Here is a 24521-nt window from a genome sequence, read left to right as displayed (position 1 = left end):
CAAGGCATTAGGTGAAGAGAAAGATTAAATCAACCAAGGGAGAGGAACTCTTGAATCAACGGATCTAACTCGAGAAGAGATAAGCTGATGTCAGGCCAAGGGGTGATCAATAAGTATGTCTAATAGAGCGTCAAGATAAAAGAGTTGAGCTTCAATCGAGAGGGAGGAAGGCCCGTGAAGTGATGATGATGCTCTTACCGTCCTCCCATGGGGTGGGTGGGATGTCAACAAGGTCCCGCACCAGCTGACCATCTCGCCCTCCAGCCCAGCAGTGCATTAGCATCTCTTCCCGTTACCACTCAACACCCAGCTTTAGGCTTTGCGGCCATGGGGATTGCCTTTTTAGGAGACACCTGATCACAGCTGAACTCCCCGCCGCTCCAACACAAAGAAACTGTGGCTGATCACGTCATGCTTTTGTGTGTGTGTGTGTGTGTATGTGGGGGTGCACACTCCCCACCCACGGTAGGGAAAGTGTGCATGAGAGACAACTGATGAGAGACTAGACGAGAGCTGTGAGGGTGGGAAAGTGGTAAAGCTGTTATGTGTGGAGACAGGGGACCGTTGTAGCTCCACGTCGAGCAGAAAGCAAAAACTTGTGAGAGCTGCTGAGGCTGTTAGAAGTTCTTCAGGATGTTTTGGGGAAAGACCGTTCGCTCTGCCTGCATTCTTCTGTGACCTCGAGTCTGCTGAGGTGGTGAAGAAGACGTACGTCTGAAAGGAGTCATCTACATCCCAGGAGAGGTGCGACGGCTCCATTCAAGAGATTTTCAGTTGTGTGAGCGAGCGGAGCTCGGTGTCATGGAGAAATTCAAGGCAGCCATGGTTCTGGGTGCTGTTGGCGACGCCTTGGGCTACCGAAAGGGCCGTTGGGAGCGCTGCACCTCAGGCACGACCATTCAGCAGGAACTGGCCTCTCTGGGGGGACTGGGGGCCCAGAAACTGGACCCTGATAACTGGCCGCTGAGTGATGCAACGCTGATGCACATCACCACAGCAGAAGCACTTGTAACAGGTACGTTTAGGATTGATGTCAGGGAGAATGACAAAGAGGGGTTATGATTGAGGCAGAAAATCAAAACGTTTCATTCTTTATTTGTTCAATTATATAGACACAACATCAGACCTGTCTACATTTAGAAGGGCGAGGATAGCTTCTGTAAAGTCAATGGGACCTTCTAATCACTAACTGGCAGACCATCTCTGAATGATACAACCTGCTGACAAACCATAATCCACCCTTGCAATCACACATCAAGGATAAAATGTCGGTAGAAGCCTGACTACAAATCACTGAAGTGTCATGTCTAGTCCCTGCCTGGTGGCCAGTTGCCAGGACAGAAAGGTCCAAAATAGACTACTTTGTAAAGCCGATCCTCAGCTCTCCTTTACGGAACAATAGCAGGTCAGACTCCTCCGTAATCTCCTGCTATCAGGTTTGGCTGCAGATGCTCTTCAAAGCCAATGACAGTGCTCCTGTGAAATGGTGATGACATCAATTGAGATTAGGAAGCTCTATTTAGCCGCATGCACACATACGCCATACGAAAACTTATGGAGTGGAAAGGGAGTTGTGAATGTCAGTGTTTGCTTTGTCAACCTTCTTGGCAGAATACTGAATTACAGCGTGTTATCAAATGTTAATATCAGAAATACTGTTATTCATTCTTATTTGAAGCAGATAATTACTTAAATTAAACCAGAAAGGCATCCATTGTTTTTCTCAACTCCCTCTCTTCATACATTCATTGAAGAATTTGACTCCCTCATCTTCTGTGTAGCAGAATCTGAACCATGGTCCACTCAGAGTGTGAAAGTCATTCACCAAAGTCCTGATCTCTAAAGGAGAGGTGTCTTCATGTCCCCATCACACACACACACATACAGTATATGGTACACACATAAACAAATTCTAGCAGCATGGCCGTGGGCTCTACTCGTGGATCCCAGTTGACCTCATGGCGTGTAGAAGTGACTCCACTCGCTCCGATGGCACGCTGGTCCTAATCTGAGGTGTGGCAGGCTGAGGCTAAACTTAGCCCACCGCAGCACCACTCATCTCCACTTGCATGCCAATCATGAATGACTCTCTCTCACTCTGTGTGTGTGTGTATCCAGATTACTGGTGTCTGGAGGATCTGTACCGGGAGCTGGTGCGTCTCTATGTTGAAGCCATGGTGTCTCTCCAGGGCCGAGCCCCTGGACCTGCCACGGTGGAGGGCTTTGTTCACCTCAAACCTCACAACTTCCTGCTCGCCTGGCATACACCCTTCAATGAAAAAGGTCATTGGAGATTCAAGATATTGTTGTTGTTGTTGTTGTTTTTTTTGTTTTTCCCAACATAATACATCGGATGTATGCACACCTGTCTATGTCCAGGGTCCGGATTCGGGGCAGCTGCCAAGGCCATGTGTGTGGGTATGAGATACTGGCAACCTGAGAGAATAGATAACCTAGTGGAGGTCAGCATTGAGATTGGCAGAATGACCCACAACCACCCCACAGGTGCTGCTGATAAACTTTAAAACATATTATGTTACATATTTAATTACATTTACCAACATGAACATGGATTTATACTTGCTTATTTGAGTTAAACATGTTAGTCGTCACAATTGGTGTACTGACTTGTGGCCTCACTCTACCTTCAGGCTTCCTAGGCTCCCTGACAACGGCACTGTTTGCATCCTATGCCATCCAGGGGAAACCTGTCGTGACCTGGGGCCGCGAGCTCATGAAGGTCATCCCTCGAGCTGAGGAGTACTGCAAGAAGACCATACGACACATAGCAGGTTAGACTGTGTCAAAAGCAAAAGCAGTAACGTCAACGTCAATATATCAGAGTTTCACTGTCACATGAACTGCAAAAAACAACCTTACAAGTAACATTCCAGCAAGATATAGGGACTTGTTTTTCTACTATGAATCTTGAATATCTTATCTTATAAAAAAAAAATACATTTGAGCAGCATTATGACACTCAGCTTGAAATGTGATTATTATTTTGTATTTATTACAAAGCAAAAACACCTTGAATTCATTATTTTAGTCTATGTTTTGACACACAGTGGCCTTTTTCCAATGTGACATTAGTAATGTGTATTTGTGCATTTCTATGCAGAGTATCAGGAAAACTGGTTCTACTTTGAGGCTAAGTGGCAGTTTTACCTGGAAGAGAGAGAGATAGAGAAGGAAGGACAGAACAAACCTTCATTCCCTGATCGCTACGATGCCGAGGAGACAGACAAAGTACATCCTGCCTCTCTGTCACACACAAAGAATCAATACAAACATTGCTTTCAGGGTTTTTACATCAACAGAACCCCTCACAAGAACAGTGTGCTGCTGTTACTCTGTCCTTGTCCATGCAGATGTATAAGCGCTGGAGCTCAGAGGGCCTTGCGGGACACAGGGGTCATGATGCCCCCATGATAGCCTACGATGCTCTTATGGCAGCAGGGAGTGACTGGGCTGAACTGTGTAAACGAGCCATGTTCCATGGAGGTGAGGACCAGCGCCACATTTTAAAACACAAATAAAACACACATCCTGCTCACTGTGACTTTTTTTTGCAGGTGAGAGTGAAGCCACGGGACTGATTGCAGGTTGCCTCTATGGCCTCTTGCATGGCCTGAGTCAGGTTCCCCCAGGACTGCACCAGGATTTGGACAAAAGAGAACAGCTGGAGGAGCTGGGAGGAAAACTTTACCAAGCAGCATCTGCAGAGAAGTGCATAGACAAGTAATCCTGCTCTCCACTGGCCTGAACCCTACTGGCTTTCAGAGGAACTGCACATGACTGTCTGACAAACTGCTTCCCTTTCCCTCTAGTCCTCCTTGGTAGTATCTCAATAGTCACGTGGCATCCTCTCCTCTCCTTGCCTCTGGTGCTATACACCTGTCACTGTAGGTGGGAGGCAAGGGAACATCAAAAGGGAGACCATTTAGGGTATTGACCTTCAGCCTTTGTCTGTCTGTGCTTTCCTATGAGATCCTATGCAATCAGTTTGCATAAATGTCATGTAAGGACAGAACTGTCGGGGGGAAGAAAACTCTTCGACCTTTATAACATTTATTTTCACTGGGAATAGTTAAAAAGAAGATAATTTCCTTCTCTGACCTTTTCCTTTTCTGAAGCTAACCTGTATTAACATGAAGCACATGTAGCTCTGTTGTGTCATGGAGTAATTCTAATTCCTTAAAGCATTGTGCAGACTTGATAAAAGCCTAACTGCCGTTTCTCTCCACAGCAAGTTTCAATAGTTTTTAATCGACATACAGCTTTTAATGCATGTAACGTGGTGGGGTTTCTTTTGAATGATTTTAACTGGTATGCATTATGTTGTTGAGATATAGAATAGTAATGCTTTTATCAATACTGTGATCAATTATCATTTGCACTGTGGTGCTGTTATGAGGCATTCGTGTGTTGTTAAAGAACCATTTCGTGGTGAACATTGATATGCTATGACATTAAAATGGACTCGGCTATATATCATGCATGAAGTGCCGGTCTCTCTTTCTCTTAACTACAACATTTATTTTGATGGACAGCTTGTCTCCTGTCTTCTTGCTGCACAACCCTCCTCTGCAACCCCCCTGAACTAATCAGCTGTAACAAGTTCACACTGCAGCACTTCACTTCCAGTCTGAACACTGTTTCTCTGCCACTTTGCTGCAGGGGTGGGATGACTTGAACTGGAATATCCAGGTTAAGTAGAAGTACTGTTTATTGACTTGGGTAGAAGAAACACGGTTTGTTAGAATATTATTAAATAAAAGACAACATAGAGTCCTTTTGGAGATAACTGTGACTCATTTTATATGGTCCCATATTTCAAAACTGGTAAGATGGTGTGGTACCATTATTCCATTCTTTATTGCAAACCCCGTCAAGGCTTCTCTATTTACCTACAATTAGCACTAGAACATGAAACGGCTCCTCAGGTTTTGGGTAAAACATATCCAAATATATTTAAATACCATTTTAGACAATTATTTAGTGTGAATGTCGTTTCAAGTGCAGATCCCATAATATCAACTCTAGCAAATACTACAAATGTACTATCAGTATTTAGTAATAAGTGATAGCTGTGAAGTGAAGCAATATAATTACACATTTCTCACAATCCAGCACTGCTACTGTTTTCATGCAACAGCAAATTATTTGCCAATCATCCTTCAACTCTGCTGTCAATAACCATAACTATTCAGGTATGCTTAGCTGCAGGTGGCTTAAGTTTTGCATGTCCTCTATTTCCCATAGACCAAATTCTCGGAAAACCAGTATCAGCGCTGATGCCAATATGTTAAGGAAGTTGGTTAGAGACCGCAACTGCCGTCCTGTGCTCCGAGGGATTCTGGAGAGCCTCCTGCATTACCTAACACAGGATCTGCCCAAGTGGACCACCAGGAACAGAAACCCAGAAAATCCGGGGTCGGATATTGTCGTTGAAAGAAGCAAAGATTGGTCCGATGACACAGTTGAGGCTTCAGTGAAGCAGACTCCACTTCAGGCAAGTCACACAATTGTTCAGCTCCCCAAAGAGTATAAAAAGACCCAGGGAAATACTGCTGAGCCAGGTTCCAAGATCGCTGGTAAATGCTGGTCAGGTCCACGAAAAGATACATATGGAGCAGATCAAAAAGCAGAAGGCTTAATACAACAACGTCTTACCACATTCCGACTCCTCCAATCCAAATTCATGCGATCCACACCCAAACCTCCCATCACCCACCAAAGGGAGGTCGGCGCTTTGTCCTCCAGCCGAGGAGTGGTAAGCAAAGTGAACCACCGCCAAGACAGTGAGCCTGACATTCACTTCAAGAAAGAAAGGACTAGAAGAGAACAAGGACTGAAGAAGGGGGGCAGTGTGAAAGATATTGTGGCCAAGTTTGCCATGGCTGAGCAAAAAGAAAAGGGAGAGAACATGCTGAATAAACAGCCAATCAAACCAAGACTCATCGGAAAAGGGGTCGTCCTGTCTTCCTTGATGGAGAGGTTTGAGACCATGGCCACTGTATCCACCAGACGTGACTTGAAATGTTCACATGAAAAGCCTGATGGAGGAGTCAAGGCGACAAGTATTATAAAACAGAGGGTTGCTTGTCATGAAAGACAGCTCCAACAGGCCCTGGATCAAACTGCTCACAAAGGAAACCAACACACACAAATGAAAAGTAAATCCGTTGGCCAGCATTTGAAAGCAAACCAAACCACAAATGAGCAAGAAGAAAGACCACAGCAGGCAGTAGACAATTTAACAAAATTGAACTCAAACCTGGAAGAAAGAAAGCCGTTGAGAGCAGAGCAAATGAGACAAACAGAGAGCCGAAATTCAAATCAAAACTCTGAAGGTCGTTGCTCATTAAACCATATAACAGATCAAGCTTTTGATAACTATGTTAAGGATCGGAGGTCAGGGGAATATGCTGAAATTCAGACTACAGTAGAAGAAACTAATATCACAAACCGGCTAAAATATGGACTTCAAGAGGTGCTCTGTTTAACATCTGTCACCAAGATTTCACTCCCAGAACCTTCCAGGCTTTTTCCACAGGTAGAGGACCTATTGAAGCTGCATGTGGCAACCATCGTGAGCTGCCATCCTGTGTGGTCCACATGTGTCGATTCCTCTCCCAGACTATACACTGCGGAACCATCAGAAAGCTCACACTTGGAAAAGATACCAATCTTGAAGATAGAAGATTATCATAGAGGCCTACAATACGCAAGCACAGGTGAACCTTCCCCTGCAGCTACTGAAGGAAGGTGCCCTTCAGAGTCCCCAATTCAGGGGCTTTCTACATGCACAGGTCATGGCCATGTGGAGAACGGAGCAGAGGAAGGTCCGACCACAGTTGTGACTATTCAAAGAACGTTGCCCAAGTACGTCATCCCATGCGTTTGTAAATTTGAACAAGATGTTGCTATTGAGACGGATTCCTCCCCTCAATCGGGACCACACCCAGAAACTATGACTCCTTCGGTTGCAAAGTTGCCATACTCTGATACTTCTGTGACTGCTTTTAACACAGGGTTGGCGATAATGGGAATTGGCCTATGTTGTCCAAATAACACGAAGGAACAAAACCTTCTAACAACAACAAAAAAAGAGGGTAAACCACATGAAAACGACAGGGAGGTCGGGAAGGGAAGGGAAGAAGTAAATTCAGTGGACATAAAAGATACCAGTGTGCTGCCAAGTTTTAGACGTTCTGAAGACACTGCCAGTCAAGTTGTATTTGAAGATAACAAGACGTCTGTTGTAACATTGACAAATATTCAATCTGAAAGAGACAATCCAAAACAGAGACCAAAATATACAACGATCAACTACGGGGATCCTTCAGTCAAACAAACATATAAACCCAAAATCATACGATTTACTGACACCTTTACTTTCTAGGTTGGTACAGAAGGTTGAACAGACAATGTTAGAACTGTTGCTTTTAACAGATACTTAGAATTTCACTTTCTCTCACTGTACCTTCATACATCAGAAATAATTAACAGTAATACAAAGTTACAGCTTCCAAAATGTCGTGGGTGCAACAAGCGAAACTGGTGATTTTCATCCACCAAAAAATATTAGGCTATGACTGCTCCGGCAAAACCTTTTGAAAAGACTCATCTTGCATATGTCCGTCACAACATTATATTTTACTAGGATCTAATTAAAAGTAATTTAGTGTGTTTGCATAGAGGTTCATAAACGGTCTCTACAAGGATAAGGAAAAATAAACATTGATAGTCGATTTTAATATTTGGTAATAGAGCACTGACAACCTCCAAATGTCCTGTATGAGTCACACTGGCTGGTCAAGAGATTATTAAGGTTGAATTGATGCAAATACTACTGTCAATTTGATAACTGTTTTTTGATGGGGATAGGTTCATTGATGTCCCGTAGGTGTGAATTTGAGCGTGAATGGTTGTCTGTCTCTACATGTCAGCCCTGTGATAGACTGGCGTCCTGTCCAGGGTGTACCCTGCCTTCGTCCAATGTCAGCTGGGATCGGCTCCAGCCCCCCCGCCACCCTGAAAACAGGATAAGCGGTAGACGATGGATGGATGGTTGATACAAACTGGCTGCTGTGCATATTTATTGCTTAGTGAGGGAAAGGCCAAATGCATAGTCATTAAGGTCAAAGGGCTTTTTTCATGATCCTCAATCAGATCTAAAGAGGACACCGCGACAATTGCCCAGAACAGATGAACGGTTTACACACAGCAGTGTCAAGCATATCAGTGGTTAGAAGCTCATCCTGTTCACAGACCCGAGCCCGCCCACCAGCGGGATTACTACTGCTGCTGAAACATGAGTCCGCATTTGGAATTACTCTGGTATTTTCACAAGAGGATAAGAGATCGAGGCCTGCATGATCATTCATCTGTCCATCCGAAGGGCTTATCCTGATAGGCAGCAGTGGTGATGAGGTGTATGGTGTTGTTGTTGACGTTCTATGTGTACTGTATAGGGAAAAAATGCTGAAATCCAATTTAATGTAATTTAATTATGGTAGGGCTAAGCGTGACTTTCTACAAACATTCTGTTAACAGTGGGTCAAACATCACACACACACACACACACACACACACACACACACACACACACACACACACACACACACACACACACACACACACACACACACACACACACAGTCTGCATCTGTCTGCTCCAGATTCTCTCACAGATAGCACACAGTCACATTGAAATCTGGTGACTTTATTTAAGGTTAGCATAATTTTGATAATCAGCATTTAAGTAATTTATACAGATATAATTGTTGAAATAATAGTATAATCTTATTTATAGAATGAATAGGCCTACCCTGGGGCGCCAAAAAGGGGGGGTAAAGGAGACAGATTCTAGGGGCCCATGATTGAGGGGGACCCAGAGAGGCCCCTAATGATGATGAAATTATAATACAGAAAAAATAATGACACTAAGTTATTAACTATTATTAACTAACATATGATCACAAATGTTTTATTGTCCATGTCCTGGTAACAATAACTTTATTTGTCTTGGAAACATCAACGCCTGCAGGGCCCCCCCTTCCCCCCTCTATTTATGTAAAATGGTTCAGTCCACTGGATCAGCTGCAGGTAGCGCACTGGCGGTGTCACACAGCGCCACAGCGGGCAAAGCTGAGGAGACAGCGGTAGGCTATGCCTAAAAAATCAGGCAGCCAAAAGAGAAAGAAAAAGAAATTAAGAGAGGAGAAGGAGTTGAAGGGTCGACAATATGTCACCCAGTATTTCCAAAAAAAGGTGGATTTGTTAGTTGTGGTGGAAAGTTATGGAATATTAACTTTGTCCCTGTCTGTGGTCTATAAGCTAGCTCACTTTTCTCTGGATTTTTAAATTTTACTGCTATATTAGTTAAATAATGAATCCAGTCAAACATTTATCAAGCTGTTCTTATTCAATAGTTGATCTCCCCTCTGTCAAAAGTCAAGTGTAAGAGTCAAGTGCACCAGCAACTGCAGCAGCAGCCCCAACTCCCCCTGCCCCTGAACCAGCCCCAGTGCCCCCACATGAGGAAGGAGGTAAGCAGCTGTGTGTGTTGAAATAATAATAATAATAATAATAATAATAATAATAATAATAATAATAATAATAATAATAATAATAATAATAATAATAATAATGGGGATAGGTTAATTGGTGACTCTAAATTGCCCGTAGGTGTGAATGTGAGTGTGAATGGTTGTCTGTCTCTACACGTTGGCCCTGTGATAGACTGGCGTCCTGTCCAGGGTGTACCCTGCCTTCGCCCAATGACAGCTGGGATTGGCTCCAGCCCCCCCGTGACCCTAAATACAGGATAAGCGGTAGAAAATGGATGGATGGATGGATAATAATAATAATAATAATAATAATAATAATAATAATAATAATAATAATAATAATAATAATAATACATTTTAGTCTCAAAACAATACAAAGGTGAATCTGTTATGGGAAAGATTAATTAAAATGAATTAAATGAAAGTCATTTTGATCAATTTTAATGGTTTAAAAAGCATAAACCCTTAAGAGAAAGCATAAACCCTTAAGAGAAATAAATGAATCAAAATGAATTCCATTGTATTCCGAGTGCTCAGTTCTTCCCCTACTGTACATGTCAACTGTCATGTTGTTCCTCTTTCACAAATATGGTAATGATAGTCAAAAAATACCATTAAAATGCATAATTGTATGTAAAATAGCATCAAAACATTTCGCCGCTGTGTTGGGGGGCCCTGTAAAGATTCTTTTCATGGGGCCCAAAATCCCTAGCGGCGCCCCTGGGCCTACCCATCAAAGGGTTTCCCTGTGGATATGAAGCTGTGCTGCCGGAACAAAAAGAGATAAACTGATGAGTGCCATATGCCCTAGACTTTGTTTGTTTATTTATTCATTTATCTTTTAAATCTCTGTCATGTCTGCACACCTCCGCTGATTTACTGGAGCTGGCGCTGTGAATCACCCGTGCAGCAGATGTGTTTTGATTTTCCTGGTGCAACACTGCCCAGCAGAGGTTCAGGTGAACGGATGGCTCCATTTAACCTGTGCTACGTGGCTGCCCTGGAGAGGGCGCGGCTACTTAGCATGTTTGCTGCCTTTACGTGTTATCGGACAAACTAAAACCATTTTGCCAGGTGCCGATCTGACCATATGGCGAATACATGTTTTTGCAAAAGGTTGTGGTTATTTTTATTTAAATGGTGACAGAAGTTTCCTACTGCAAATCAAGAGTTGCTATGCGTTCAGAAATAGGACATTTAAGAATAAAGTGACATATGTTTATAATATTAAACATTATAAACAGTAGGATGATGTCAAAAAGGGTTTTTTACTTGTAAAAGTGGTTATAGGTTAACAAGTCTATATGCTGAAGGAAATTATGAAGAATGCCAAAACTGAATTAGCATGAACATCCCTCAACTCCATTTTATTTTCTAAACAAAGCGCGATGAATGCACCACAAGTAACAGTTCGCCCTTCCCATCTCACTCGAATGCAGCATTTGGACTGATTGACGAGTGTCCCGGGGGGGAAAACGTCACGCGTCTGAAAACTATCGTAGTAACCGGAGTAACTCGCTTTAGTTGGTCCGGGCGAGAAGCGTTGTGGTGGCTTATATGTGGAGGGCGCTGCGTTCGCGTAGTCGTTACGTGTGGATGCTCCGGGCCGGTCGGTTGCACTCCGAGGACCGAGCAGCAGGTGCATGTGGATGGCGATAAAGAATCAAGGCAGACAGACTTTCTCCACACCGCTTTAACATCGGCGTACCGATAAAGCGGTTGAGAAGCCGAGCCAAAGTTACTTTGCTTGGGGGCAAAAGCGCGAATAATCATCCTCACGACTTTCCCATTCCGGGAATAGAGCGGATAAGCAGCGCCTTTTCTCGTCTCTCCGCACGCAAACATGGAGAAAAGTTAACGTTAAAAGTGAACGCTGACGCTAACTCTCCTCAACTGTAACTTCGACGTCAACACAACTTTTGCATCGCAGTGTGGCGTTTTTCGGAGGAAAAACAACGCGGCGAATACATGGTGAGACTCTAGCACCGATTTTCAGGATTTCACCGGAGCAGAAGAGGCAATGGAGAAGGAGAAGAAGAAGGCGACCGATCGGCTCCGCTCCCCGGACGGTCGAGCTCAAGACAGAGTGGGCAGGTAACGTTAACGGACGTAAGGTTATCTCAGACGTTTACAATCAGACCGTATCGATGTTGGTAGGTCAGATAAGTTAATTCAGTAGCAGCTAATTATTATATCACTCGGTTAGTGGACACTGTAAGCGGTAACGTTAGCCAACTGAGTTAACTAACGTAACTTTAAACCATTACCGTTACTCGAGTTGTTCGTACAGCTAATGGCTGCTAACTAGCGCAAAACACTCGTTTGCTGTGTCGTTTATTTCACCCGTAATATCCCGTATTCAATCCAGTGTGACTTTTGTCGGAGGGAAATGTGTCACGCCTCAGCATGTCTCTTTAATACATTGACTCAGTGGACTAATAATCAGATTTACAGAGTAATATAATTTCTATAGGAGCTGTGCACCGGTGACCGGCCACTGATGTTTACAGTTTTGTTTTGCTAATTACAAATTGGACTATTTTTTTTTCTCATCACATGATGGTTAGGATACAACTTTGCATTTTCTAGAATGTACAATTATAACTAACTTAGTACACAACAATAGATCATACCTTCAAGAAGATTATAGCCTAATAATGGTCATCTTGTGTTGGAAGTGTTTTTAGAGACGTGTTGATCTAACTTTATGGTCATTTAAGCTTGTGCTTCTATTGCGTGTGAAAGGTGTTTCTAATATTTTGTACACCACATTTCATAGAGGTGATGGCAGAATAAATAAACCAATTTTTTCATTTTTTTCCAAAATTTCCATAAAGTTCAAACAACATCTCTAAAACATAACTGAACTTTCCTTAATCGTAGCCCTGTATTAAACTACCTTAGTTATAAATAGGTGTACCTTAAAAACTGGCAGTCGAGTGTGTTATTGGACTTTAGTGGAATTGCTGTTGAAATTGTGAAGTTCACTTTCTACATGTCAACTTTTTTTTTTTGTAAAGTTTGAAATCCATACTCATGCAGTATATGTTAAATATTTTTTGTTAAAGAGAAGCTGCCCAGTTGTACAGTTCAAATAAACAGTGGCTGATAACCCAGACCAACACCTGCAATCAGGTGCCACATTCACACCCGACGCAGTGATGCAGCTTATGTGTGCTCCTGCTTTTGTTTTGACAACAAAGTCATAATTATACCTTTATTTTCCCCCAGTATTTGACGGGTTAGGGGTTAGCCAAACTAGTTCCTGCAGTTTAGTGTGTGTGTGTGTGTGTGTGTGTGTGTGTGTGTGTGTGTGTGTGTGTGTGTGTGTGTGTGTGTGTGTGTGCGTGTGTGTTTGTGTGTAAAACCGATGGCTACCACATTGCTGATCCTTAGGTGCATTTCTTCTACAAGGATGACTTTGCTCTTGTGAAAGGGTTAAGCTGCAGGAAGATTATAGTGTTACCTAAGGCATTAGGTTGAGCCATCTACACCCACAACTTTCTTTCATCCTGAAACAGATTGTAGATTTAGGTCATATAGATACACACGTGATTAAAGCAGGAATGGGCCGATATGAACATTTCATGTCATGATTGTCCTGGCCAAAGTAATCATGGTTCACACAATATTATCCCTATTATCCCTTACATTTAGTGAAGAAACAAATATGTTATTGCATCACAGAGAGAACACTTCTTTTGTTAGTGAACATCCATTTGTTGAAAAACGAATAATCAAATAATTTAACACATGGTAATCTCAAATAAATGATAAATACATTTTAAAAATGGCAAAAATGCGCAACATGTTTTCATTACATGAGGTCTGTAATGTTTACTTCTTTTCCATGATGGCAAGCTAGACAGCTTTTTCATGACACAAATAATCTTTCATCCACTGTCTCATTAACAGTTTCTAATTCTACTTTTTGACTCAGCGTGGATCCATATGGCTTTCAACGCTCAAAGGACTTTGATTATGAGTCATATGAGGAGCTCATGTCTGAGTATCTAGTTGTGCTCACCCGACGATCCATCAAGTGGTCCAAACTACTGAAGGGCAAAAGCAAGGTGCAGAAGAATGTCAAACGTGAGTGTGAAAATTGAACACACCAGTGTGAGTGAACGCTCGCAAAACGGCTGAACTAAACCTAAATGCTCCCCCTCTCCTTCAGTAAAGCGTTATGTACGTAAGGGGATCCCCAATGAGCATCGGGCTCTCATCTGGATGGCAGCCAGCGGGGCTCAAGACCAGCTGGAGAAGAAACCAGGATACTACCAATCCCTGCTCATAGAGCAGCACGACCCCAAACTGCTGGAGACCATCTGCACCGGTCAGGCTGTGAACAGTTACTCATTTTCCCAAATGTCCATTCAGGCCTTCTTAAAAGCCCTGACACACACGGAGCTAACCTCAGAGAACTGGTCCTAGCGAAGACTCACAAGGCAGCGCCTCATGTCTTCTGTTACAAGTTGCTCTTCGAACCGTGATCAGGGGATATGACTGTTTCTGATCTAAAGATCAACAGAGAACAAATTAGCCAGTTATTTTCACACCAGTTTGAATTAAAAGTTTGAACACAATCAAAGAATTCTTTCTTTCTGACTGGCATTGAGGCCGATTCAGTCAGTATGCTGATTCGGCAAAATGGTTGCAGATTAATGCTGACTATAAAACCGTTGCAGACACGCTGCAAAAACCACAGCCAACGACCAGCCACACTGCACACACACACAGTTTGGTATGGCAAAGCCCTTACACTTGGTATTTGACTTGAGTAAGTAAGTAATTAAGTGAGACCGCTCTTCAACCAGACCAGCTACCTTGTCGATGTTTCCATTTGTGAGATACTGACTGGGCATCCAGACAGAAAACAGGGTCTATAAAAAAAGTGGGCAGTTATATGCTGAAACACTGCACAGTGGTTTATATGATATGACCAAGGACTCTGGAAAGTTATCAGCCACAATCATTTTAGCCTCATTCTCTAAGATTGCGAGGTGAACTATACTTTAGCCCGCATGTGACCAGGTCACGTTACAAAGTAAGACCAGGAATGTGTCCTTGCATGTATTTAGAACATTAGAAAACTAATTACTAGGTGAGGTTGCATTTAAAAAAGCGGTGATGCAGTTAATAGATTTGAGCTAGCTGTGTGTGTGGGAAATGGTAAAATATCCAACAAAACAAGAGTTTTCCTAGCTTTAGGTGCAGTGTTCCACTTGTTGCAAAAAAACAACTTCTATAAATGTTATCTAGCTGTTTGGATTTCAATATCATTTGAAGTATAGATTATAAACTTCTTTTGAACTAACTTGCTGTCATGCATTCATAAAGGCACAAACACACCCTATGATAAACCAATTTCTGTGTCGTCGTTTTTTCTTTCAGACTTGAACAGAACATTTCCCGACAACGTCCAGTTCCACAAGACATCTAGCCCATGTCTGCAGAAAGCTCTGCTGAATGTGCTGCGGGCTTATGGCCACCACAACAAAGCTGTGGGCTACTGTCAGGTAACCTTACTGCCTGCATCCAGCCGAAAATAGATTTTGCACAATGCCATTGTTACACCTTCTGACAGGTGTGACAAAGATGTCAAGTGATGTCAGACTTAAATTTGCAGTGAAGGCTTAGCTCCATTACTGGTGAGGATTATGGGACAAAACATGCAAAACTTGCTTAATTAAGACAGACTGTTGATACCAGTCAAGTTTATGTTAATCATTAGCATTTGAAAGGCAAATTGAATTCACCAGAGCCTACGCAGTCTGGTTTGCTGAGTCTCTTTTGTCTTCAGGGGATGAACTTCATTGCTGGGTATCTACTTATCATCACAAAAGATGAAGAGAAGTCCTTCTGGCTGATGGATGCACTACTTGGTAGAATTTTGCCAGGTGTGTGCGTGTGTTGTGGTTGTCCCTTTACTCCGAGCTAAGAATAATACTGTAGGAGGTCACATGGTCTGATCTGTTTGCGGTTAATTAAGAGTGATGGCTAACTCGCTGTGTGTGTGTGTGTGTGTGTGTGTGTGTCAGACTACTACAGTCCAGCCATGCTGGGGCTGAAGACGGACCAGGAGGCCTTAGGGGAACTGGTGAAAGTTAAAATCCCCGGAGTCTGGCAGACCATGATGGATCATAATGTCATGTGGACCCTAGTGGTCTCCCGATGGTTCATCTGTCTCTACATTGACGTCTTGCCAGTAGAGGTGAGTGTATCTGTGTGTGTTTCATTGTGTGGCAAGGAGGGAAGTCCTACCATTGTCACTGCAGTGTTCTCATTATACCGTGTATGCTGAGTCCCACTTCAAACAAAAGTTTAGGAAAGCAGAGTTAATTGTGTGACAAATCAGACACGAATCCTGGTCATTGTTATTCCCCAAATTATGTAATGCTCAAACAATCAAAGCACATTGTTCAAAAACACTGTCCACCATGTGCTTTATGTCGGTGGATTTCAACAATGTAAAAACAGCTTTTTATCCCTCCTTTCCTTCCCAACATGAAATGGCCCCATAAACAGTCCTTGTTGCCAACTCCGTCTGTTGACCTGGGGATGGGCGTGGACTCGCATGTTTGTTCTCCAAATACACAGAGCCTCACTAGAAGGGTGGAACACTGCAGATGTTCATGCTCTTCCTTTGAGATTTCAATAGCCAGCCATTAGGAGTTATTAATGCGGCAACAAGGACATTCCTCACTCATGTCCCATCCCAAGACCGATTCAGGGTTGCTGCTGCTTCAGTGACAAGCATATATATGTGTGTGTGTGTTTATTTATTTATATATATATATACACATATATACACATATATATAAATAAATATTTTTTAGATAGATAGATAGATAGATAGATAGATAGATAGATAGATAGATAGATAGATAGATAGATAGATAGATAGATAGATAGATAGATATAAAAATAAATTAATCACCATTAATCCCCATTCATAAATATATGAAAATATATTTTATACATATATATGGATTTCAGTTGTAATATTACTTAGAGAACTGGTCATTGATGTCTTGGAGAGTTTCTAATGTTTATCACAGCCTGTCATCTTTGTGCACTTCAACTGAGCATTTGCCTGTAGTGCCTGTTTGTTCAAGCTACAGGTTAAACTTCATCACTGTGCATGTGCTCCCAGGTAGGATTAACTTCTTTGTCGTCGTTTCTCTACAGACAGTTCTCCGTATTTGGGATTGCCTGTTCTACGAGGGTTCTAAAATCCTGTTCCGTGTAGCCCTGACACTGATCCACCACAACCAGGCTCTGATTCAACAGGCTCAGTCACTGCCCGACGTCTGCGAAAACTTCAAGCAGATCATCCATGGACCATTTGTTGATGAATGTCACACTTTCATGCAGGTAAAAGAAAAGGGATGTATCCCCTCACTGCCAGTTATTAAGAGTGCTCTACTGAAGAACAGACCAATACAAATAAAACAGTTGTCCCTTGTTATTAAGTGTTTTTAATCCTATAATCCTGGTGTTTCCTGCCACTCCTAGAATATCTTCACTGAACCAGGAAGTCTCTCCATGGCAACCTTGACTAAACTGCGGGCGACATGTCGATCTCGCATCATCGCTGAAGAATCCTGAAACAAACACGACTACCTGTTGCTCAAACTCGATACACATTCCACTGGGATGAGCACCCAACAGCTGGTTTGCACCTTTTCTTTTTAACTGACTTAATGTCACAGTGAAAAGTACATGATGTTTGTCTTAAACATATTTTCAGCCCGGGTGTAAATATTTGGTGAAACGTGATTATTCTTAGAAATGTGCTGTATGAACTGATGATTCCATTTGAAATGATCATGTAGTTTCTTCTTCTTTTGTTTGATTTTGCACTTTATTCCAGAATGTCAGAGAGACTGTAGAGAAAAGGTTTGGCAGCAAACAGTGATGGCACGCTAATAACGTGTTGCCCGATGTAAGCACAGCCAATAGGCCGACTGTATTTCACATTGAATGATACATGAAGACTGACAAAACTGAATGCTGGCGTTAAAAATTTCAAAATGTGATGTATTGGTTGTCTTCAGGTTTGAAGCAAATGTTGTAGTTTCTGTCCTCCACCATTAACTCACTATGAAGAAATAATCGAGGGGCTGCTCTCTCTCACAAGGATGTGTCCCATTTATTCTGTTTGGGTTTTGTGTCCCTTCAAACAGTCATAGTAGTGATATCACTACTATATTTTGTTGCATGAGTTAAAAATACTCTTGAATCTGATTGTTATGTACACACACACATACACCCACCCAAAGAAACACCAGTGATTTTAAAGGTCAGTGCTAAGATTTTTATTAACTTTCAGTAAGATGAGTAATAGAAAACAAGATCAAACTATTTTCTATTACAATGAAAGATCAAATCACTACAATTCATATCAACATTTCCTTAAGGAGCGAGTTGGGAAAAGTAAGAATGGAAATGAATCCATGCACCTGTTCATTTGTAATGTTAAATACATTTAGTAATGCAGTTGCACCACCACACACAGTTAAAGCAGCGCTGCACCTTTTTGTCATCACAATTATCGGACTGAATTAAACCTTGCCTAAGTGCATTATTGGGTCTCCACTCTGGAGAAATATGGTGGGGAAAAGAAACTCAAGGGCTTTCCCTTTTCTTAGGATCATCTTTATCTCATGAAGTTTAAAAAAATGCAAGTGAGCAATGTAGGCGTAATAATAAAACCACCTAACTTAAAATATTTTTTACTTGCACACAAGCCATTGAAAAATAAAAAAATAACTTTACCCTATAGTTCATTTGACTCCGTCTCTTTGCATAATAAATGATTATTATTATTTATTTTTTTTATAAATAATTACATAGCTTAAAACAGCAGTTCAAGCAAATTCGACAAATTTCTAGAGCTTAATGGAACGAGATCAAACGGCTGACGGTGAACTTGCTGCAGCAAATTCAAACTGCTTCCATCCTTGATTGTGTGGCGATTCAGTCCTCTTGGGCTTCATCAAGCTGTTCACCATCTAAAGCTAGCAGGTCTTTGGCTTCTCATTATTTCACATCATTTCACAGAAGACGTAAATGGAAAATGAAAAACATCCAGTTATGCAAATACATGCACTCACCACTGTAACAACTGCTTCCATTCACTTATGCTCTGTCATTCATTCGCTCGCACACACTCTCGGGTTCATCTCTCCCCTGTTCAGTCTGTCAGGTTTAAGTGAAATGAAGGCTCCATTCAGATGGTCTGGTATCCAGCATGGCTCCTCTTCCTGCCTATTAGATATGCAATGAGGACAATCAGCACCAGGCCGGCAAGAGCTGCTCCAACAATGATGGGGATGAGCATCTGGTCTTGGTCCATCTGACACTCTTCCGCTGGAGACGGAAAGAAAAGACTAGAAGTTAACATTATATTGCAGGAAGTGGATCTAGAAACATGTCGTTTATGTGCAGCTGCTCATCTAAAAGGTAGCAGATCTACCTAACGGCACCTTTAAAGCTCCCTTATCAACATGGTTCGTTTTCTCAGTTTAATCTGCACTCAAGTGAAAGAAATTTGTAAGGGGGGGGGAGATCATCATATCTCCCAGATATCAGAGTGGTGTCAATGTTTTCCACCAGCTCATGAAAAATGTGTTTCTCAAAATGTCAAACTATTCCTTTAAATCTGTGTATTTCTTCAACAAAAAAAAATGTTAACTGCAGGAGTCTACCTGCAGCTTCTGTGATTAATCAAGCCTTAATGCCAAAGTGTGCGACCGAATCCCAACGAACATCATCGTCGCTAAGAACATTAAGATCAGGGGAAAACTTTGGAAGAAAAAGTGGATAACAGCAGGGATGACAAAGGAAAGCATTTGTACCTGTAGCAAACTGGTTGGTAGTGACTTGAAAGGGCTGGACCTGCAGTCTGAATGTGTTGAGAGAGAAAGCTGGCACCACAACCAGAGTTTGCTCTGCGTTGCACATGTAGGAGCGGCCCAGCGTGCTCCGCAGGTAGTCCAGACTGGTGTTACTGGCTGAGAAGGGAGCTGTGGAGAAAGATGGATCCGTAAGAGTCGAATTAAGCTAATCAGAGTGGAGACAAAAAGTATGGTTGTGACGAATGGCGTACCAGTTGCATCAGACAAGTTGGCTAGCAGAGTTATCCCACTCAGGTGGTACTTGTTGCTCGTGGAGTTCTGTGGAGATGAGTTTGAACAAAATACTTGTATCCACACAAACAAGAACAAACTGACCACGGAGCTACATTTGCAAAAGACGGAGGATCTCACCAGCGTGAAGGTGAAGGTGAGCGCGGTGCTTTGCTCCTGTGTCAAAACCAAGGAAGCACTGCTGACTCCACATGATCCCGATGAACGTGTCAGATTGGGAGTCAGGTTGACCAACTCTTGAACCGTCTGACAAGGTAGATAAATATACATTTGGTTTATCTGAAGTATGTTAATGCAGAACAGACTGAATATATGAATCGATTGTTTTACTACGAGCTGTCCCTGCTTGTGAAGCTAAGCTTTTACCTTATTCTGAGACAGAGAGAAATAGGAGACGTTGAGCTGCAGTCCCATTTGGGCCAGGAGACACACAGTGCCGTTGCTGTTGTTTATAGAGTAGGTGCCCCGCTCAGGTGTTCCTGGAGGGGTTGGTGCTGGAGCTGCGGTAGTCGTAGTACTGGCAGTGGTAGGTGGAGATGTAGTGCTACTCTGATCTGCTGCACATACGCTTTCTGTGGCAAGAAATGATTAACAAATTGTGTCATCAACCATAAAGAAGCAGGTCAAAACAACCAAGAAACACCATCAGAGTGGTACCTGTTGGACTCAGATCGTTTCCTGGCATATATGCCTCGAGCCACATATCAGAGAAAGTAGCAGATGCTCCACCAATTCTAAAAGTGGAGGGGCTCCGGCAGCGGTAGGTGGTGTTGACCGTCGCCCAGATACCAACTGAAGCCGACACCACAGTGACCACATCTAGGACAGATGAAAACGTACAACAAATTACTTATAATTCTATATACTTTTGTTTGAAATGTGTTTTAGAAACTTATCATTTATGTATTCATGAAAATGTATTCATGACTGAATATCTGCATAGAGTTCTGTTTCCATTTTTTATCAAGACGTAGTAAAAGATGATTGACAATTTATTCATGTACACTTCACACCAGTGTTTCCCAAACTTCTTTTATGGACACCCACTTTTTAAAAATGAAAAAATGATGGTTACCCAATACACAAAATGCCTGATCTATAAGTGGTGAGAAGGGTGAATTTGTGCATAACATTCCTGGCAATCTTGAACAAGTAAACCAACCATAGAAGAGACATGACAAATCACAACTTTGTGTGATGCATGGGTTATTAAAAACAAGTCTAGACAAATCAAATAAATGTGTTTATGTGTAATTAAGAAGATGTATCTTTTCATTTCCTCTCATCAGTTCCACATGTAGGTGGAGTTAACAGGCTTAACAGGTTTTTCCTCTCATCAGAAAAACAAACGGCATGCACACTAGCCTTTCATGGTAAAAGTAGCTACAATTATCAGAAAACAATCAAAATATTAAGGCTCCCTCATGTGGCTCATATATGTAATGCAGATATAAATGTTTAGTACGACTATGGAAGAAATGATGCAACGCATTTGTGGGTCCCAAACCCAGTCACCGTACATTGCTATCAGATTTAAATGCTATAATGCAATGGTGTGAATGTTATTGTCTGTAGAAGCATCATATGCATTTAACCACACTAACAACAAACTGAAGTGCGCTGGACAGATGGTGCGGTGTTTGTTCTCACCGGAGCTGTTAGCCCCTGGGAAGATGGAAGCGTCGCTGAGGTTGTACTGCAGCGTCAGGTTAGCCACACTGTACAGACTCCCATTGGTTGAAAAGCTCAGCCCCAGCGCATGGCCCGGTCCGAACACCGCCACCAGCCACGGTGAGCTGCCGTCTGTGCCACATGTGCTGCTGCCTGCATCGACCGTGGCGGAGTCGGGCAGAGAGAAAAGCGCTGTCGTCTGAGGAAAGACGAGTGTTACGACAGCTGTTCACAAGGTTGAAACAACCAATAAACACGCTTTTAGAGGTGGGAAGACGGTTGTCACTGTACATACCGTGCTGTTGGAGTTGTTGTACGTGATGGAGAATGATGCAGAGAGCTCAGCCTTAATGCAGGTGGAGTTCCCCTCATTCACCTCAAGAGTAACTGCCTGACTGCAGCCTGTAGAGGGGAACATAACGAACAGGGAGGAATAATATGGAAAAACATAAAAGCAAAGGTTAAAAAAAAAATGCACTCAAAATGAAAATATGCAAGACAAATCCTTATTTTCATCTGTCTTCCTCCCATTTTCCCCACAGAGATTAACAGTAAATACTGATATGTTGCTTGGCACAACTTATACGTGTATAATGTGACCAGATTTACTCTATTGCTATTAGAACACACTTGTTTATCTAATAAGTACTCATTATCTGGGTCTTCTGTTTTGTATTTGACTTGCCTGCTTAGATTAAGGTTTCAGAATGAGTACAAATTACATCAGTGGCAACATAAAATGCCATACCCTGCAAATACACAATAAAGTAGTTCACACAAGCCACCACCAGAGGTCTACAGACAGCTTAAAGTGAGAGACCGGCCCAAGTCTTTCCCACACAAAATTGTAGAGCTTATAAGAGCTCCTTGGAACAGGTGTAACTGAACCTTTCCTGGCGACAGAGTCAGGAGGAGTCATACGTGTTAGCTCCACCAACCTGGCAACATTCACATTTGCATGGTATTAATAACCTAATTCCCTGGAAACTGCCAACTCACTGTTCCAAGGCTGTGTGTGTGTGTGTGTGTGTGTGTGTGTGTGTGTGTGTGTGTGTGTGTGTAAAGATGGCTCTAATTCTCAAACATGGAAGCTACAGTGGCTATTCAGGACTCCTGTACTCATCAACCCTACGACATACCCTTCTTTCAGCCATCTTTATAACACAGTAACACAATACGGGAGTTTCACCTCTTGCTTACCACTTCCTAGAATGTCTACAAAGGAGTTTAGGCAGTTTATGGCTGTTGAAGGGCCACTTTACTTTAACTTTACAACAGCACAGTTTCATATTTACTGTACTGTATGCTATTAGACTCCTTATTACTGCCAAGAAGGATTTGAAAGAATGCTCCAAATAGTACTAAAGTAGTACTTTATACTCGGCAGATTTTCTTTATTTCATATTTTTCTCACTTCCCTTCGCCTTGAACTTTTCCCATGAATATCATTAATCCTAAATAGAAAGAGCACCATGCATCCGTCCTGTCACTCTCCATCGATCACGCACTCTCTCCTCTGCTGCCTTGCTGAAACTTGACCCCGATGTCACCCCGCTGTTCCCCCTGTAAACACGCAGCAATCGGTTTACACAACACTGCAATCTGATCATGTGGTTATAAAAAAAACAGCTGTGTGTACAAAGTAGTGAGCAGAGCAACAGATCGCAGAGATAGACAGTCGGCCACTGTCGCTGTAACGCTTGCCCCCTGGGTGATGTTGGGACTTTGAAGTTGTGTTGACTCTGGAAATGTGGAGCATATTCTAGTCCTGCTCAAGTGTCCTGAGATGACTTCTGTTGTGATTTGACACTATAAATAAAATTTAATTGAATTGATAAAAAAAAAAGGGGATCCCGACTCTTGCTTGTGTTGTGAGAAAATGCTTGTGCAGCTGGGCTTGAACTCTTAAGGTCACCCGGGTCTGTGGGAAACAACTGGACACCAGGTTAACTGCAGTGATCCATCTAATGATATATACATTATCAATATTATGTACTGCTTGACAAGTGCATTGGTCTGTTTTCCTGTGTCAGCAGCAGCCAGGGGGGTCCGCTGTGTGTTCAGGCCGATTAAACTGGTCATAAACCAACACCAGCAGGCCTCTGCTGGGCTGTGTGCAACACAAAGACACCACAGCTGTCACGTGAGCCTCTCAAACGATACAACAATGAAGCCAATCTGCTGGTCCACAGCATTAACAAAACCTGGGTATTAGAATAAAGTCCAGGGACTTCTCCACTGGCTCTGCTCTGTTTTGACCCGACCACCCGAGGACAGATGACCTTTGACTACATGACCATGTGAAACTTCCAAAGGCTGTGGTTCAAACTTTTTTTGGGGTCAATCTTGGAGGTCTCTGTTTCCACTGCTTACCGGTCTAACGGCCCACCAGGCCTCTTGTGAATATAAGGCCAACTATACGTTCGGTTCGCAATCTACCGTACACTCAAGTAACGTTACACCACGTGACTATTACTTAGGTTGTAGCTCTAACGTAACGTAGGCTACATTTAGACGACACCTAGCCGCAACTAACAATTACACTCCTCGTTAATGGACCTGCCGATTATCGAGGAGCTGATTGAGGGTTATGTTACCTAGTCGGACGAACGGTCAGGTTTTATGACGTCGTTTGGTCCAGCGGTCTCGGCAGGACTGGAACGAGCGGCTATAGATCCCGCAAAAAAAAAAAACACACTCACCTAAAAGCGCCAACCAAGCGATGATGAGCACGGCCGGAGTACGTGAGAGTTTCATCCTCTCGGATCAGTTTCCTTCCTCGTTGTTTGGTTGTGCCCCTGCAGTAGAGGGGTTAAAGCCCGGGGAGGTGGTGTTGTGTCGCCGCTGCGGGCGCAGGTGCTTCTACGCGGCGTAACGCACTTGACGTGACGGGACGGTTAGCTATAGCTGACCGTCACTGTTCTTCCTCCAGTTGTTGTTTACGGTTCTCCGTCGTCTGAATACAGGCCACACTAAAACGAGCTGTTCCGAACTAATCCTAAAGCAAGTCCCGCTGCTAGTAACTGTGAATAACGGCTGTTAGATGTCTGCCACACAGACTGTATAAGCCATGTCATGTCCCGTCATGTGAACTGGTCGCGCTGGAGCCACCCAGTCA

At 42.7% G+C, this 24521-nt stretch overlaps 3 protein-coding genes across 3 annotated transcripts; 2 read left to right on the top strand and 1 right to left on the bottom strand.

Moving 5' to 3' along the window:
* Window positions 1–302: 302 nt before the first annotated feature.
* On the top strand, window positions 303–4499 carry adprhl1 (ADP-ribosylhydrolase like 1). The gene is made up of 8 exons (XM_084014815.1): window positions 303–566; window positions 606–1015; window positions 2119–2283; window positions 2380–2505; window positions 2652–2792; window positions 3122–3249; window positions 3372–3504; window positions 3576–4499. Exons 2-8 carry the CDS (start codon window positions 802–804, stop codon window positions 3743–3745), a joined length of 1077 nt encoding a protein of 358 aa, XP_083870941.1. The 5' UTR covers window positions 303–566; window positions 606–801; the 3' UTR covers window positions 3746–4499.
* Window positions 4500–11018: 6519 nt separating this feature from the next.
* grtp1a (growth hormone regulated TBC protein 1a) lies at window positions 11019–17738 on the top strand. Its single transcript, XM_084017283.1, has 8 exons — window positions 11019–11672; window positions 13519–13670; window positions 13756–13914; window positions 14973–15097; window positions 15382–15478; window positions 15620–15792; window positions 16770–16955; window positions 17097–17738. Exons 1-8 carry the CDS (start codon window positions 11599–11601, stop codon window positions 17187–17189), a joined length of 1059 nt encoding a protein of 352 aa, XP_083873409.1. The 5' UTR covers window positions 11019–11598; the 3' UTR covers window positions 17190–17738.
* Window positions 17739–18563: 825 nt separating this feature from the next.
* On the bottom strand, window positions 18564–24488 carry lamp1a (lysosomal associated membrane protein 1a). Its single transcript, XM_084017270.1, has 9 exons — window positions 24106–24488; window positions 21699–21805; window positions 21383–21602; window positions 20390–20551; window positions 20099–20304; window positions 19853–19978; window positions 19693–19759; window positions 19442–19609; window positions 18564–18953 (listed from the first exon to the last, which is right to left on the bottom strand). The coding sequence occupies exons 1-9, from the start codon at window positions 24158–24160 to the stop codon at window positions 18814–18816; spliced, it is 1251 nt and encodes a 416-aa protein (XP_083873396.1). The 5' UTR covers window positions 24161–24488; the 3' UTR covers window positions 18564–18813.
* Window positions 24489–24521: the final 33 nt, after the last annotated feature.

The sequence above is a fragment of the Eutrigla gurnardus genome (assembly GCF_963514095.1).
Source record: "Eutrigla gurnardus genome assembly, chromosome: 1".
Taxonomy (NCBI): Eukaryota; Metazoa; Chordata; class Actinopteri; order Perciformes; family Triglidae; genus Eutrigla; species Eutrigla gurnardus.
Note: the sequence above shows the minus strand (reverse complement) of the source record. Positions and strands in the feature narration are given on the sequence as shown.

What these genes read in the sequence shown, in the direction of transcription:
- grtp1a (XM_084017283.1), top strand. Translation starts at nt 11,599, where the DNA reads ATGGAGAAGGAGAAGAAGAAGGCGACCGATCGGCTCCGCTCCCCGGAC. An exon ending in GCTCAAGACAGAGTGGGCAG is followed by an intron (nt 11,673 to 13,518) that starts GTAACGTTAACG and finishes TTTTTGACTCAG; the next exon opens with CGTGGATCCATATGGCTTTC. An exon ending in AAGCTGTGGGCTACTGTCAG is followed by an intron (nt 15,098 to 15,381) that starts GTAACCTTACTG and finishes TTTTGTCTTCAG; the next exon opens with GGGATGAACTTCATTGCTGG.
- adprhl1 (XM_084014815.1), top strand. Translation starts at nt 802, where the DNA reads ATGGAGAAATTCAAGGCAGCCATGGTTCTGGGTGCTGTTGGCGACGCC. An exon ending in AGCAGAAGCACTTGTAACAG is followed by an intron (nt 1,016 to 2,118) that starts GTACGTTTAGGA and finishes GTGTGTATCCAG; the next exon opens with ATTACTGGTGTCTGGAGGAT. An exon ending in ACGAGCCATGTTCCATGGAG is followed by an intron (nt 3,505 to 3,575) that starts GTGAGGACCAGC and finishes TTTTTTTTGCAG; the next exon opens with GTGAGAGTGAAGCCACGGGA.
- lamp1a (XM_084017270.1), bottom strand. Translation starts at nt 24,160, where the DNA reads ATGAAACTCTCACGTACTCCGGCCGTGCTCATCATCGCTTGGTTGGCG. An exon ending in TCACCTTCACCTTCACGCTG is followed by an intron (nt 19,760 to 19,852) that starts GTGAGATCCTCC and finishes TCATCTCCACAG; the next exon opens with AACTCCACGAGCAACAAGTA. An exon ending in CAACTTGTCTGATGCAACTG is followed by an intron (nt 19,610 to 19,692) that starts GTACGCCATTCG and finishes CTTTCTCCACAG; the next exon opens with CTCCCTTCTCAGCCAGTAAC.